Consider the following 15453-nt stretch of genomic DNA (forward strand, 5'->3'; position numbering starts at 1 on the left):
GAAAGAAATCACATCTACCAGTTCCTCTGTGAGTAAAAACGTGGAGAAGAAGAACCATGCAGCACCAATGTGCTGATAAATGGGTCTTTGATTTTTCATACAACCAAGCATTCTTTTACTTAAACAAATGGAACGAAAGCCCACTGTTTTTTCCATGATGAGGGAGGTGCAACGTTAGAACTTAGAACCCAAAGATTTACAAACTCCTATCGAATACAACAGAAGCAAACCGACCTAACGTGGTTCAAAACATAAGAAGAAACCCAAGAAAGAAGCAGCGGCCAGGAACAAGACGCAGGGCGTTACAGATGCAAGGTCAAGTCGAGGTTGGAGCTGGAAGACGCGATGCCCTTGTCCTCTTCGCCATGGTGGTGCTGAGCAGAAACCCGCTGGCAGTTCAGATTGAGGTTGGCGCGTAGAGATGGCGGCGCAGAAGGTGGAGAAGAGGCGAAGCTTCTTCTTGCCGCCGCCCTTTCCTTCTTGTGAGCATTCTGGTGGCCACCAAGGGCCTGGGAGGTGCAGAACTTTCGAGAACAATAGAGACAGGAAAACATTCTAGAAGCATCCACGCCAGGGCCTTGCATGGGGTTGCCGCTTGGGGAGGCAGGGCCGACGGTGGTGGCGGCGGCGGTGCTGCTGCTGCCATGGAAGAAGCTGAAGAGGGCAGGTTCTGCCATGGAAAATGGGTGCAAGAACACTCTTACATTGCTTCTTTTTCTCTCTTATATCTTGTTCCCGTTCCGTTTACAGTACCATGCGTGATGCTAGAATATGACTGTATTACCCTTTAAGCAGCCCTGTCTCGATTTTTACCTCATTATTTTTCGTCCTTTTCCTTCTTTTCTGATGCGCTGGAGAAGAACGTGCTTGCTTCCTGATTGGCAAGAAATTTGCAGAGGAAGCTCTTAGGGTTCTAATCATGGTGAAAGTTCATGACCGCCAAATGGGAGGTCCAAAGGTTTGCTTTAAGAGGAAATCTGGATCGGTGGGCTTATGATTTCTTCATTTCCACCATCTCCTTTTTCTCTTGAACAAAAATCTTTCCCTTTCAGATGTAAGACATAGGGAGAGCTATGAATGATGGGTCGCAGCAGCAGCTGCAGGGCGTCTTGTATCCCCACTGGTTCGGCCAATTGGTGTCAGCCATGGATCACAGCAACACATGCTAGCTGTTCACCTTGAGAGAGAGAGAGTGCAGAGGAGAAAGACCCCATTGGCGGAATCGGAGGAGAGCTTGAACTTCATTGGCCGTCTTTATTTGGGAGTGGCCGTCGCCTCCTTTCCGGCAACCGTAACCCCAATTCCCATCTCTCTTTCTCTCCACATGTTCACGTGTTAACCAAAGCGAGCAACACTGCTAAGAGTTAAAGGAAATTGCATTGTGTTGTTGGCAGGAGAGAAACCTGGCTGCCCAGAACACTCTGCACTGCAAAAATAATGAAAAGGAGAGGGGGAAGGGATCAAATGGGGATGGAAGAAGGGCGGCGTCGCCGGCTCCGTGGTGTCAGACCGGCTCTGTGCAGCTAGCCTGCGTCGTTGTTGCCGGTGCAGATCGGGCACGAGAGCTCCTCCCTCTGTCTCCCTTCTCTCGTGGGGAGGATTCTTTCTCATCTTCACTCCATTTGACTGCTATTAAGGAAACGACAATGTTGCCAATATGGCATTCGCGTATCGGATAGTATAGGCTGATATATGCCGTCAATATGGCTGTATCGGTCACTTATTTTTTTTGAACTAAAAAATAATTTAGAATACTTTAGTTAATATGAAAATGAAATAACAAAAGAAACAATATATGTCAGCCAAACGATATTAGCCCATGCATAGGAAGGTGGACCCTATTACTAATATATATATATTTACTTGAATGACAACATTGTATTCTAGTGCCTATTATCTTTCATACCCATAGTGTTTGAGATAATGACATTGGTGGCATGAAATAACAACAAGAAATAATGCCAAACATATAAGATAATAGACATGAGATAACAACATGAATATAACAAAAAAAACAGTTTTTTATCATTTCGAGGAACATACTTGTCCTGCATATACGGACTAATACAATCATTAGGTTTGTGTTTTATTGAATCCGAACATCTTGGGTTACTAACAGAAGCTCCCATAATTTTGAATTTCTTTCATTAACTACATCCTTTTTAATAGACTAAGTAAAGGAAACTATAATTCAAGTGTGTATGCCTTTGTTATTCTATCAAAATGTAAAAATGTTTTTTTTGTAAAATTCTCGTTAAAGCATAAAAAAATACTTTTTTCCCTAAAATGGCATTTTCTTAAGAGCAAGTCTTTTTTATATGTTGAAGGATGTTCGGTGCAATGGATGGGATAAGGTTGAAAGGTGGCCAGTTTTTATTTTGAACGCTCGTAGCATCAACTAGTTGTGTTGTGTAAGGAGGTACCAATACGCAACTCGAAGAATAACGAGAGCATTATCTTGAGGCACCAAAACCAATCCTGAACCATGGAAGATGATAGAAAGGGAAAAATGTTTCGGTGTCACTTGGGCTATGGGATTTTTTCCCGCGCACCTGGAAAGCAAGCTATTTTTGCAAAATCTTGCATGGTCTTTCATATTCTCTAAAATTCTAATTTGTTCTCTTTTCACACAAAATTAATAAGTTATAAACTAAATTTCTCCCAATGTATGTGACGTACTGACTTTCATAAATTAATAAGTTATCATCTAAAGTAGGAATTAGAGGCCTCCAACCTCCCAAAATCCTTTGAGATATGCAACAGTGCAATGAAGTATTTACTGGTTTTAGAATTAACAGTTATCCAATAATCTGAGAGGAAAAATTTTAAGATCTCATATTTATTGGGTAAACTAGGGAAATACAAATAATATAGAAAGTGGAAGAAAAATATACGTAAACAGAAAATAAAAAAGTTTACAACCTAGGTTGAGAGACGGTGCTTCCTTAGGTATATAAAACCAAATAATCTGTTTTCTCGCTCTAAAAAAATAGTGTTCTTAAAACACATTTTTTTGAAACATATGTTCTAAAAACGCCACCTTCCTTTTTCCAAAAAGATGATATGAGAGACAGAGAATATATATATATATATATATATATATATATATCCGAATGTGCATGGTTACAACAGAAATAGTAATCAGGAAAACTAAAAATTGACGCCAACAAATAGATCACTTGATACATGGGAATGATAGTTTTAGTTAGGTCTGCACAACGAGTCGAGCTAACTCGGGCTGTACTCGAACTCACTCGTATAAACTCGACTCGAGCTCGACTCATTTATAAATGAGTCGAGGTCGAGCTCAAACTTAGGATCAAGCCATTAAATGAGTTGAGTTTGAGTTGAAGGCACTCAACTCGTTTAAGCTCGACTCGACTAGTTATGTACAACTGAGTCGAGCATGACCTTTAATAAACCACTTGAATGTATGAATGAGCTGGTTAAAACTTAAAAGTCGAGCAAAACTCAGGGTCCGAATCTTTCAAAACCCTAATATCTCTCTCTCTCTCTCCCTCTGGGCTAGCAGGTTAGGATTTCTCTTTCGTTCGTCCACTGGGGTTAGGTTTTCTCCTTCATTCTCCTCACCAAGAGATCACCAGAGAGAGATGTTGGGCTTGAAAGCAAGGAGGGCTCTAGGAATTGTCAGCGGCAACGAGGTTCTTTCTTCAACCGTAAGCTCCTTCAACAAAAATGTCTCTGCTTGCAGCAATGTCTTGAAGCTTCAAATCAAGGTCAATAAGCAGTCCAAGAAGATTGTTGATGCCTACTTCAATACATTTGCGTATGAATCTACCATTGCGTCATTCTCCCTCTAGTATATCTGCTCTTCTCTCGACTTTTTCCTTTCGATTAAGATCGTTGATGTTTGCATCAAGACATTTGGTTATGAATCTGCCATCGCCTTTTGTCGTAGAGCAGTATGGATTCTCTTCTATCAACCTTTTCTTTTTGCTAATCTTTGCATTTGCTGTTTCAATCTTTGAATCGATTAATTTTTGTCGTCGAGGGCGATTTCAAGAGACTCATTATGTCCCTTTTCTTTTCACTTGTTCTTACATGATATCAACCATGAATAAGTATCTCCCTTCACTCTTTGCTTTTGCTTTTCAATGACCAGGATAAATGAGTTTAAACTGGCTGACGAGTAGAGCTCGAGCTCAAATACAGTTTCTCGAGTCAAGCTTGAGTTGGAGAGTTGTGAAGCTCGTGTCGAGCTCGAGCTGGAGCTGGCCAAGCTCAAGCTCGACTCTGCTCGTGTGCAGCCCTAGTTTTAGCTCCTGGCCTGCTTCACTATTTATGATTTAACGACTCTTGTGACACTAAAATTTGAACGTAAAAAGAAAGTCAAGATTTTTTATAAAATCAACTTGAACTAAAGGATGTTCGGTAAGTCATAAGCACATTAAAATGTTGACACTATTATGTTTGTTGAAGCATATTAGTTGAGTACTCCAAGTAGATCCGTGCATCCTTCCCAATACTTTAAGTTGCTTTGCATAGATTTAATCATATAAATAGATTCGTAAAATTTGAAAACAGAAGATTGTAAGAAAAAAAAAAAAAAAAACTCTTTAAGCTTTGATGTTTAAATTGAATTTAAATTTGAGAAAATTAAAAACACTAATTTTTAAAATCTTATAAAGCCAAATTTGTAGATCTGATTTTCATAATGGATATGTGCAGTACCAATAAGCTTTCATTTTTGCTATTCCTTGATTGGAACAAAGGGATGCAAACAGTGGCACCTCGATTTTTTCAATTTAAAGAGATTTCAAGAAATCTCAGATTAATCTATCCATTCCATTAATAGCCGCACTAATATGGCGTATCATAATGGAGGGAAACACCCCAAAGAGGCCGAAGCCCCTCCTCCTTTCCTTGGAGTCTAGGGATGCCTTGGAACGTGGATAGGAAGCAAGGCACCCATCAACTAAGCGACATGCACCCACTATTTGCAGCTCAGTAGAGTTGCATTCACGAGAATCAACAGTCAACTAGACTTTCATTGGTCGGTGAATCTGACCGGCTATGTTATGCTCCTCAAGGCAATGTGCACAAGGAATTTTCTCCTTCTTGTTTTTTTTAATTTCTATAGAATGGATTAAAGAAAAACTTAAGGATACATTTGATTAGCCCTGGATTTGAGATCAGAGGGGGTTCTGGTCTAGAGAGAGAGAAAAAAAAAGAATGAGATCTCAACGTTACTAAAAACTCCAGCAAGGTGCTGAAGAAACAGTACAGCATGCCCATGTAACAATCATATGAAGCAATGGAACTTGTGGAGAAGGACTGATGCCTGGGACATAAGACAGGCACATCAAACAAAATGTTAAAGGTGATATTCGGGAAGCAAACATCATTCCTTGTGTGAATAACCACAAAACATCATTCCGTTGTATATTTCCTGCACTGATTTGGGGGACTGTATTCCCAAAGGAGATGAACCACTGTCTCTTTCGCTTGGCAACAGCCTGCTTGTTTCTACAATGCTCATCTGCATCTCTTTAGCTTGTAAGCTTCTTTCCTGTCATATGGGTAATTGGATAATGGATCCTAGTCCCAATTGACCCGGATTCATTGCGGAGATCGTAGTCATCGTACCATGGAACAAAAGTTAGTGGGCAATGGATCGAATCCCAACCTTTCTGGTTGGGCCTCGGAATCTTCCGTCTCTACGAGAAACCAAGAAGCCTTGAACTTTTAAAATGCACAGGCCGGATGATATATAAAAAACCATAGTTGGTAAACCCGTGATTAAACTCGGATTAGCCGATGACCAGATCATTGGAACAGTGAGTTAGACTTGTCAATTCGCTCAAGTATTCAAATAACCATAATGTATACTTATGCAGGGGAATCGGGAGCGTGAGTCAGGGGCGGTCTAACCGAGTTAGCAGCGAGTCAGCGCAAACCTTGACTCGTGGTCAAATTTATAAGCAATCCGAACTTACTCCAATGATTCTCGAGTCAGTCCGGGGAGTTTGCCAATTATGATAAAAAAAACACACAAGGATCAGATGGCAGGAGACAAAAATGAAAACTAAAAGGAAAACTTTTTGAAAAAGGATGAAAATCCCTCGGGCCCAAAATTTATGTTTATAATCTAAATACTAGGGATGGATGTCAATAGATCAAATTCGAACTAGTCGTAACCTTATCATATCTGATATCTATATATGTATTCAGATTGAAACCAAATAAGGCAAAGTTTTTGTCATATTTGAATTTGACTCTTAATTCACAATTAGAATCCTACGTTTTAAACATTCAACGGAATCAAAATCCAGCTTTCAAATTCATAACCAAATCTAGATTGCATTATGGTATGTCAGGAATCAACCTCCAAAATATTGGACATTAGATATGGAAACTTTTAATCAGCCATCTTGAAGTTTATTATTTGATCATGTACTTATTTGAAACTTAATTCGAATCTAAATCCGACCAAAATGATATTTCCTAAATCTAGACCTCATTCAATCTCTTAATCAGATGTTACTTTTCTTGTTATATCTGATTTTTGTGAACTAGTGTGATGGAATATTTGTTCCGTGTGTGTCTAATTGAATGACATTTCCAATGCATACTCCTGTAATTCTGTCACCTCAAGAGGCATAGTATAGCTGGATTGAACTCGTGGATTGGTGAAAATCTAGTTGTTAGTTTTAAATTGCAAACGATTGATACATGACACTTTAATTGCACATCCAACTTTCCATCCAAGCCCTAAAGTGACATAAACTAGAAGAAAAGAGGGAAAGACTACAGCATTTTCATAATATCTCCACCCAAATCTAAAAAATCTCTAAGTTAGGCTTCGGCGATTTTTTGATACATTTTAGACCAGCACCAGTGGTGGAGCCATGTTGTAGCTGGTGTGGGCAATTGCCTACACTAACTCCGCCACTATTCGCCCCTCACCAACACGAAGGGAGCCTGCCCGCTGCCCGAAAGTGTGATAATTGGACACTTCTTTTTACATTAGATCCCAAAGAATCCATGCATATGACAAATGAGTGCCTCGGGAGTCGTGATTATAAAAACAAGTTTCACACGCGAGACCGAGATGTGGGAATATGCCGATCGATAAATTAACTCGAACTTGACGATGTATTGTTTGTTTCATTTAACGTCATCTCTTTTGTATTGGAAAGAACACCAGTCACGCTTTTCTTCTTGTTCTAAGTCTTTTTTTCCTTTCTTGAAGTTGATGTACATTTTTTTGTTGCGCTGCTTTCGTTCTAACTTAGAAAAAAGAAAGAGAAAAAAATAGATTGATAGAAAAAAAACTCGTCCAAAAACTGGCTAGGCTGATGTGCGTACACATAGAAATTCGTTAAAATTGGTTCTCACTTCCGTTTAAAAAAAAAAATCAAACTGATTTTTCTCCAGAAAAAACAGAAAACATATAAAACTAATCAAACTTAATGATTTTTTAATATTCAGAAATAGTTTAAAATTGACGTGTGGTATTTCTTCCCTGGTTTGCTGAAGATTCGATGCATTTGTCGATTCAGACATATTTTTTATAGCATCATCGTGGATCTCCTAAAGGCTTTCCTCCTCACTTTGGCCAATGAGAAATTTTGGTTTTGAATCCAAACCATTTGGTTTCGTATAAGGGTGAACAAGCTTTAACTGAACGAGTTTGAGTCGAGTCATTTGCTTAACAAGTTCGAGCTCGAGTTCATGAGTCGATTCGTTCAAATAATCGACTTAAGTTTGAGCTCAACACGGAACTATCGAGTTGAGCTCGAGCCTTAATCAAGTCGATATATTCAAATAATTTTACAAGTTTGTCGAGTTTTAATCGAGTCGAATTCGAGTTGAACATAAAGAGAATATCAATTCTATGCAAACAAGTTTGTCGAGTCTTAATCTAGTCGAGCTCAAGCTCAACACGTAATTGCTGAGTCGAACCCAAGTTGCTTCTGTCGAGCTTGAGGTTTTGAGCGGAGTTCAAGCTCGTGTTCACCTATAGTTCCACAAGACCATTCAAATCTCGACAGAATCCTACTAATAGTATGTCAATCGGGTGTTCGGTTGGTTAATTAAAAAAGAAATAACAAACAAAATAACCCAATGTAAATCCAATCAAACCGATGGGTTTTCCCTTTAAAGCAGAAGTCCATAGTTGGCCGTGGTTTTGAGCCAATGGGTCGGGTCAGAATTGCGATCCAGTTCTTGTGGATTTCTGAGCAGATTCATTAGGACGAGACAATTAATTGCAGATGCGAAATCTCCTTGAACGGCCACTTTTATTGGAAGCATCCCAAGACGTGTCCGGACCAACCTAGTTTTTATCCGATGGATGGTTCGGGATCCAAACTTCGAGACATTGAATGATTAAACTGGCAATGAGGACATGTGAACCAAATCGGGTCAGACCCTTCCCGTTAATGGTGGTCATATGGTTTACCCTACGAATAAATGGTTTTGGATCAAAGGGCTAACGAAAGCATACGTGACTAATATTGTCAGAATTGATTTTCGAAACGGACCATTTTTCAAAAAGACTCAGAAATGTCGGCTTGCATTGAATGTATCATTAAAATCTTCTTTTAAAAAACAAATTAAATTTAAGTTGATGATGATGGCTTACACTCACTTTATAGTTTATATTTGCATGTGATGCCTGAACGATCAAGTTCATGTTGTTAGAAATCCTTCCGCCATTTTGATCTGTGTATGATTTTGGTTGCCTGATCATGAAGATTGGAGGATTTATTGGTTCAAAAACTTAGGAATCTTAATTTTATAAGACAAACTACCATATCCGTAAGGTTACTAATCAGTTCGAATTAGCTGATTGCCTTATCATGATCATAATATGATCATGTTTTAATTGTTCAATATCAGTATTGGCTTAGAATGCCTTGTTGTTGTCAATTCATTTATTTTAGAAGAATGATACGTAGAGAGTTCAAAGTACTAATGAAATGTAAGAAATCTTAAACTGCGTCTTGTTTATCCAAAATATGCTACTAAGTATTAATGTAAGAAATCTGAAACTGCAGTTCTTATGAAATGGCAATATCCAATCTTGATGAACTATCCTTAACTGTAAATGGGCATTAGAGCTAGTTCGGAGCAAAATGAAATCGGATAATTAGAAATTGACAAGATCATGAAACGTGGCCGCTTACAAACCCTACTTGGTAGACGATCGCCTGAGTTTAGCTGCCGGCGGACCAAGAACGGTTGACCGGAAATGGCGGCAAACATACAAATCCAGACCATTCAATCGAAGATGGACGGTACGCGTACGCCTTCAGGTAGCAGTCCCACTGACCGTCAGAGTGCATCCCCAAAAGCATGACACCGATAGCTTCCCTCGGAGGAAATAAAAAACAGCTAAATGTGGTTTCCAGAGCCAGAGAAAATGGCGAACAAGGGCAATTTTTTCGTGCTTCTTAGAAATTGGTGCTCATGATTATTATATATTTACCATTTCCTGCTACCACCTTTTTACTGTAAAGCTTCTATAAATTGTTCCCACAACTGCCTTCTTGCGTCTCTCTCTCTCTCTCTCTCAATGGCTTTCTGGTTTGTGGGTCTTCTGCTCTCTTCCGTTCTCAACCCTCTGAAGGCCAACGTTGAAGGTAAATTCCCTTCCTATTATTTTTCTTCTGCTGCTGCTTCTTCTTCTTCTTCTTCACAGAACAGCTTCTGTCGAACAGAGTGACGGATTCCCTGATCTTTGTTGTTCTTTTCTCTGTGTTTTTGTCATGCTAATAAGATTTTCTTATTTTGGTCTGTGCAGGGGATGCACTCTATGCTTTGAGGAGAGCTCTTCACGACCCCGCCAACGTGCTCCAGAGTTGGGACCCAACCTTGGTTAACCCCTGCACCTGGTTTCATGTCACCTGCGATCAAGATAACCGAGTCACCAGACTGTAAACACTCATTAATCTCTCTTTCTCTCTCTTCATTTTCCTTTTTCTGAACATCACTTCGTTGCCATTTTCATCCTGTCGCTCACTTCTTAATGCAATTGGAATGGAGCAACTGCCAACTGCGTGTATGTATATGCTCTTATCACATCAAAATTATGACGGAACATCTTGCCTCTGTCACTCAAGTTCTGTTTGGCAGATCACGATTTTAGCGACAACTTTGATAGGACTAGGATCAGTAGTTCTCTGGTCTTATTCATGGGCCTTCTGCATTTCTTGGAATGCTTTCTGTTTTTCTAAACAGAGAAGGGCAATAGCGTCATACAACCTTCATTGATCTGTGTGCTTAGTGCTTTCAATCTGATCAGGGTTTTAGGGGCAAAAAAAAAATATGTTGAGCATTGACAAGACTACCCTCCTGCGTCTTTCTTTCATTTTCACCTTTTTCTTCTGGCAGGGACCTCGGGAATGCAAGGCTATCTGGAAGGCTGGTGCCAGAGCTAGGCAGGTTGGAGCGTCTCCAGTACCTGTGAGTCATTCTTGCCTTTTCTTAAGGACAATTTGGTCACTCTTGGTGTTTTAGATATTAAAAAGTTCTCCTAAAGGACGACAGTACCCATTCCCGTATTATTGTACAAGAGTCTGAAGATGGTTGAGGCTATACATATGTTCGTGACAGTTTTCTCAGTGCATTGATGATAATATTATTGAAGAACAGGAAAAAGATCTTACTAAGACTTTACGTTATTAAGTTGGAGTTCCTTCGATAGAAATATCATATTTAAAATTTTCAACCTTTCTTGGGAGCAGTTGCAGAATTGCAGGGACGCTAGTATGATGGTAAAGAAAGAGCTAAAATCAAAACTTAAGAAGAGACTACCAAAAACAACCTACTTTCCATGGGAGACCAGGGAAAAGAAAAAAACTATCTTTTTTTGAGGTCTGCAGAACAGACTACAGAGTGCAGGTAATAAAATGATGAGTTCCTTTGGGACTCCAGTTAGACTTGTGTAATGTTTGAGTCTCACAGTCTAGGCTCTGCACCACTCATCTTTTTTCATGCAGTCTGTGCCCCTCCAGGATATAGCCACAACAGGCTAAAAAGATCATGTAATCATCTTTTTATCTCTTTCTATGCTCGTTCCTCTGTTTCCAATGCCATTTCTGTCTCTGTGTATCTGCATGAGTTGATTCATATTTGGTGGGGCAATTTGGGCATCTCCAATGCTCCTCATTGTCTTGCCTCCCTATCAAGTTCGCTGCCCAAGAACATAATGACACTATATAGAAATGGAAATGGCCAAAGTACCCTTCTGTTTTCAGCTCATGTTTCCCATTCCGCCCTCTGCAGTGAGCTTTACAAGAATCAGTTGACTGGCAACATTCCTGAAGAGCTTGGCAAGCTGAGTCGTCTTGTAAGCCTGGACCTGTACAGTAACAACCTTACAGGAACCATCCCTCCATCGCTAAGCAAGCTTGCCTCATTGAGGTTCCTGTAAGTCCCTCTTTTTCCTGTTGTCTGTTCACATAAATGGCTCTTATCGAATACGGATTCTCGTATGGCCTTTTCACAATATGTCGTGGCTAATGTTGGGTGTCTGAACTTTGCATAAGCAGGAGGTTGAACAGGAACAGATTGACAGGCAGAATCCCCAGGGAACTTACACAGCTGAAGAACTTGAAAATTTTGTAATCACTTCATCTCCTGCTCTTTGTCTTCTTATCAACTTTCCATGAGATAAAAGACAGAATATTGACATTGAGATTGGTTGGTAGTTCACTTTAGACTGTAAAATCACAGTAGTTTCTGTAACAACAGCAGGAACTGCTTTTAATGAACTAGGGAAATCATGGAAATAGGAATACAAGAGATCAATCTGGGCCTCACTCATGCTATTTCCCATTGTATCCTTTTTTTTGTATTTTTGTTGGTTGGCAACAGCCCTCGAAAATGATCAAAGGATTAGAATGGCAATGTCCTTTAGAACATGAGAAAACTCTGATTGCTCGACCGTGACTTGTGTTCACAACAGCATGAGAAAGCTCAGGGGACTAAAACGGCATCCTCGATAAATGATCCAGTTCACTTTACAGCTCACTTCCTACCACCAGTTCTCACTTTCAACCGAACTTTGTACTCTTGAGAGTACTAACTTGGAGGACATATTGCTGTCGCTTTGGACACCACTGGTTCTGTATACAGTTATTGAATGAGTGTACCATATACTGTTTTTTATTTCTTACTGTGACATGATACCAAGTACTATGGTTTTCCTTTTACCAGTGAGGTTTCAGACAACGACCTGTGTGGTACGATTCCTACCTCAGGCTCCTTCTCCAAGTTCTCGGAAAAGAGGTGAGAATGAGATTCATCATCCTCTCTCTCTCTCTCTTTTTCTATATATATATATATATATATATATATATGAAAATGAGTTTTGAAACTACAATGGGTGCCATCAACTTCTTTCAGAAATTACTTCTGTTAGGTGTTACTGTGGCGTGGTTTATGCGTACAGTTCTTGGACTCCTGATTGACTGGCTTTGCATGTGTTGCCTGTGTTGATTGAACGGTGTCTGCAGTTTCGAGAACAATCAACGGCTGAAAGGTCCAGAGCTGATCGGTTCTGTGAGTTACGTCCTTGCCTGCAACTGAAGCAATGACATTTGGTTGTCTGCTGACCTGGAGGTGGAAGGAGACAAAGAAGGCTACCAAACAATGAATTCAATCAGTTTTTTGAGTTGTTAGTGAGGGCTGCATGTGATGAAAAGTGTCTCTGTTTTTTGACTTACGTCCAAACTTTCGCCCTGTGAAAGAATATATATATGTTGAAAATTGGGGAGTCCTTGTAGTTTGTTAGGCACGCAATGTTAGTCCTGGCGTGGCTTTATATCATGCGTCCTGTTCCTTATAATGTGAACAAAACCATGAAGGCCTCTGTAGCTGTTCTTTGTTTCTGCAGAGAGAGAGAGAGAGAGATGGATGAAGCCTGCACACTTCTGGTGCTTCTGGCCACTAGACCGTAGACCTGCAACTTAAACTTCACACCTTAGTCGTGGCTTCCTTTCTGCCTTGTTCACAACTACGCCCAGACTAAGTCAAAAGCCTTAAATTCTTTTTAACAAGATTTGACATTTTAGTTTATTTGAATTTCAAAGACGGGTTAAAATCAAGCGAACAGTCAAAAACAGGGCTAGCTATGCAGCTTGTGGGCCGGCTTTAACTAATTGGTTCGATTCGTAGCCCGGTTTGGAAACTCAGAAGGGGACGTAGAAAAATTTGATTGGCATATAGCAAGATAAGTTTGCATTTATGGCTTGTTTTAAATCATTGAATTTAAGCCTTTACAAATGTCTAATAAGTCCACATTTCAAGAATGGCCAGAAGAATCGTTTGAAGCAAGCAACAAGCCGAATCTCATTCCCTAGCAAGCAGAAAGTAGAAGTAATCGGGAAGGGTTGTTAATCATGGAGCAAGGCAGCTTGACTATGTCTCAGCTGCCTGGAAGAGGTATTTTTCATTGTTTTCTATTTTTGAGGATTTCATTTGCTTTTTATCACCGACTTTACGAGTTGAAGAGTTATCCCTTCACTAAGCCTGCAAAACTGTAAAGCAACAGGGTCATGCTGCAATTGGCTATTAAAATGCTGTTCACTAGCTCTTATAGTAACAGAAATTTCACCCACAGGTGCAATGCTGTAAGCTTTTTTAAATGAATAAAATCTACAGCGGAAAACGCACTGGCATTAATTCTATTTCAAAAAGTCTATTGGAGTGGTGACCTTATTACTGCCGGTGAAATTTGTCACCGGTAAAGGCTTTGGCTTTTTCTATTACAAAAGATGGAATGATACAACAGACAAGAAATTCCAAGCTCCACAGCAAAATCACACGTCCATCTTGATTCCCAAAGAAGAATAGTTCAATGTAATCAAGTGTAAGTGGATTTAAAAAGTAAAGTATAACTCTGATGGGACCATAACAAGGCATAATGCTCAACTCATTGCCAAGGGATATCTTCAAGAGGCAGGTATTGACTTCTCTAAAACTTTCAAATCCAGTTACAAAGCCATTACTATTCGAATTTTATTGTCTTTGGCCTTTAGCAAGGGCCACAAGCATGGTACACTTGGTTGAGTGAATTTCTTCAAAGTCAAGGTCTTCACATCTCAATTTTCGATCTTTCCCTATATATTTCAAAGAAAAAACAGATCTATGTCTTGATCTACGTAAACGACATTTTATCATGACCCGTAGCTCTCAACTTGCTATAAACAAGCTTATTGAACAGCTGAAGCAAACATTCTCAGTTAAAGATTTGGGATTTTTTTTTATTTTATTGGAGTAGAAGTCTTACACAAGAATGACATGATCTACTTGAACCAAAGAAGTTATCTTGTTAATCTTTTAAAGAGGGCATGCATGGACGAATCAAACCATTTGTCCACACCCATGAGTTCCACAAACAAAGTTCATAATGAAAGAGATTCTTTTAATGATGTCACTCTTTACATAAGCATGGTGGGGGCCTTATAATATACTTGTCTCGCTCGTTCGGACATTGCAATCTCAGTAAACAAAGTCTGCTAATACATGCATGATCGATCCCCAGATCATTAGAAGGTCATGAAGCAGATTCCACAATACATCAAGAGTACATTCGACTTTAATTTACGCTTTAGCTCATCGAAAGATCCTCTTCTTCTTCAGGGGTTTGCAGATGCAGATTGGGCTGGATGCGAAGTCTACAAAATGATGTGTAGAGTTAAAAATGGTAGCCTTATCAAACACAAAAGCTTTATATAAGTCTCTAGCAAAGGGTGGCAGAAAGCTTCTTTGGACTCAAGAAAACTTTTAAGTCTTGGGTTTCCAAGTAAACAAAGCTCCCATTCTTTGGTGTGACAACTTAGGGGCACTTTACAAGGCTCCTTTTCTTTGGATTGACAACTGGGCACTTAGCCTCTAATCCAGTCTTTTATGCCCGAACAAAACATATAGAAGCAGACTTTCATTTTGTCTGTGACCATGTGAACAATGGAAATACTAGTGCTCAATTTATCAGAACCAACAAGCAAGTTGCAGACATGCTAACCAAAAAACTATGTTAGACAGTGTTTGATCCAATCTGTGCATTCATGCTAGCACGCTCAGATAGACGAGGCGTGTTAAGGCGAGTGAATCAAGTCAATCCGATAAGGATACACGTGCAGTGGTTAAGGATAAAGTTCACGATAATTATGGACAGACTTCAGAGTTTGCAGTTGTGCGTCAACAATTTTTTGTTGTCTATTTGTTAAAATTATCTGTAAATCTTTTCGAATTTTATATTGCTGTAATCATTGAGATAATGCATTGAGTTCTAGTTGCATCAAATCCTTGTATTGCAAAAAAAGACACCTATGCAAAAAAGAACACCTATATGCAAGTTAAGCATAACAGATACATCACCCCAAGGTACCAAAACAAGTTCTTTTGATACCTAGTAGGGATGGAAAGAAGGATGAAAGCTTTTATTGAAAAATGGTTGATTGGCAACACCACAAAGGCCAA

The 15453-nt window shown here is 39.5% G+C and overlaps 2 protein-coding genes across 2 annotated transcripts; one reads left to right on the forward strand and one right to left on the reverse strand.

Annotated features, from left to right (window-relative positions):
• Positions 1-302: 302 nt before the first annotated feature.
• LOC116247574 (zinc finger protein KNUCKLES-like) lies at positions 303-677 on the reverse strand. The gene has a single exon (XM_031619747.1). It carries the CDS (start codon positions 675-677, stop codon positions 303-305), a length of 375 nt encoding a protein of 124 aa, XP_031475607.1.
• Positions 678-9232: 8555 nt separating this feature from the next.
• LOC116248386 (leucine-rich repeat protein 1-like) lies at positions 9233-12835 on the forward strand. The gene is made up of 7 exons (XM_031621155.2): positions 9233-9608; positions 9770-9902; positions 10360-10431; positions 11254-11397; positions 11520-11591; positions 12187-12258; positions 12486-12835. Exons 1-7 carry the CDS (start codon positions 9542-9544, stop codon positions 12556-12558), a joined length of 633 nt encoding a protein of 210 aa, XP_031477015.1. The 5' UTR covers positions 9233-9541; the 3' UTR covers positions 12559-12835.
• The last annotated feature ends 2618 nt before the right edge of the window (positions 12836-15453 follow it).

The sequence above is a fragment of the Nymphaea colorata genome, chromosome 2, assembly GCF_008831285.2.
Source record: "Nymphaea colorata isolate Beijing-Zhang1983 chromosome 2, ASM883128v2, whole genome shotgun sequence".
NCBI lineage: Eukaryota > Viridiplantae > Streptophyta > Magnoliopsida > Nymphaeales > Nymphaeaceae > Nymphaea > Nymphaea colorata.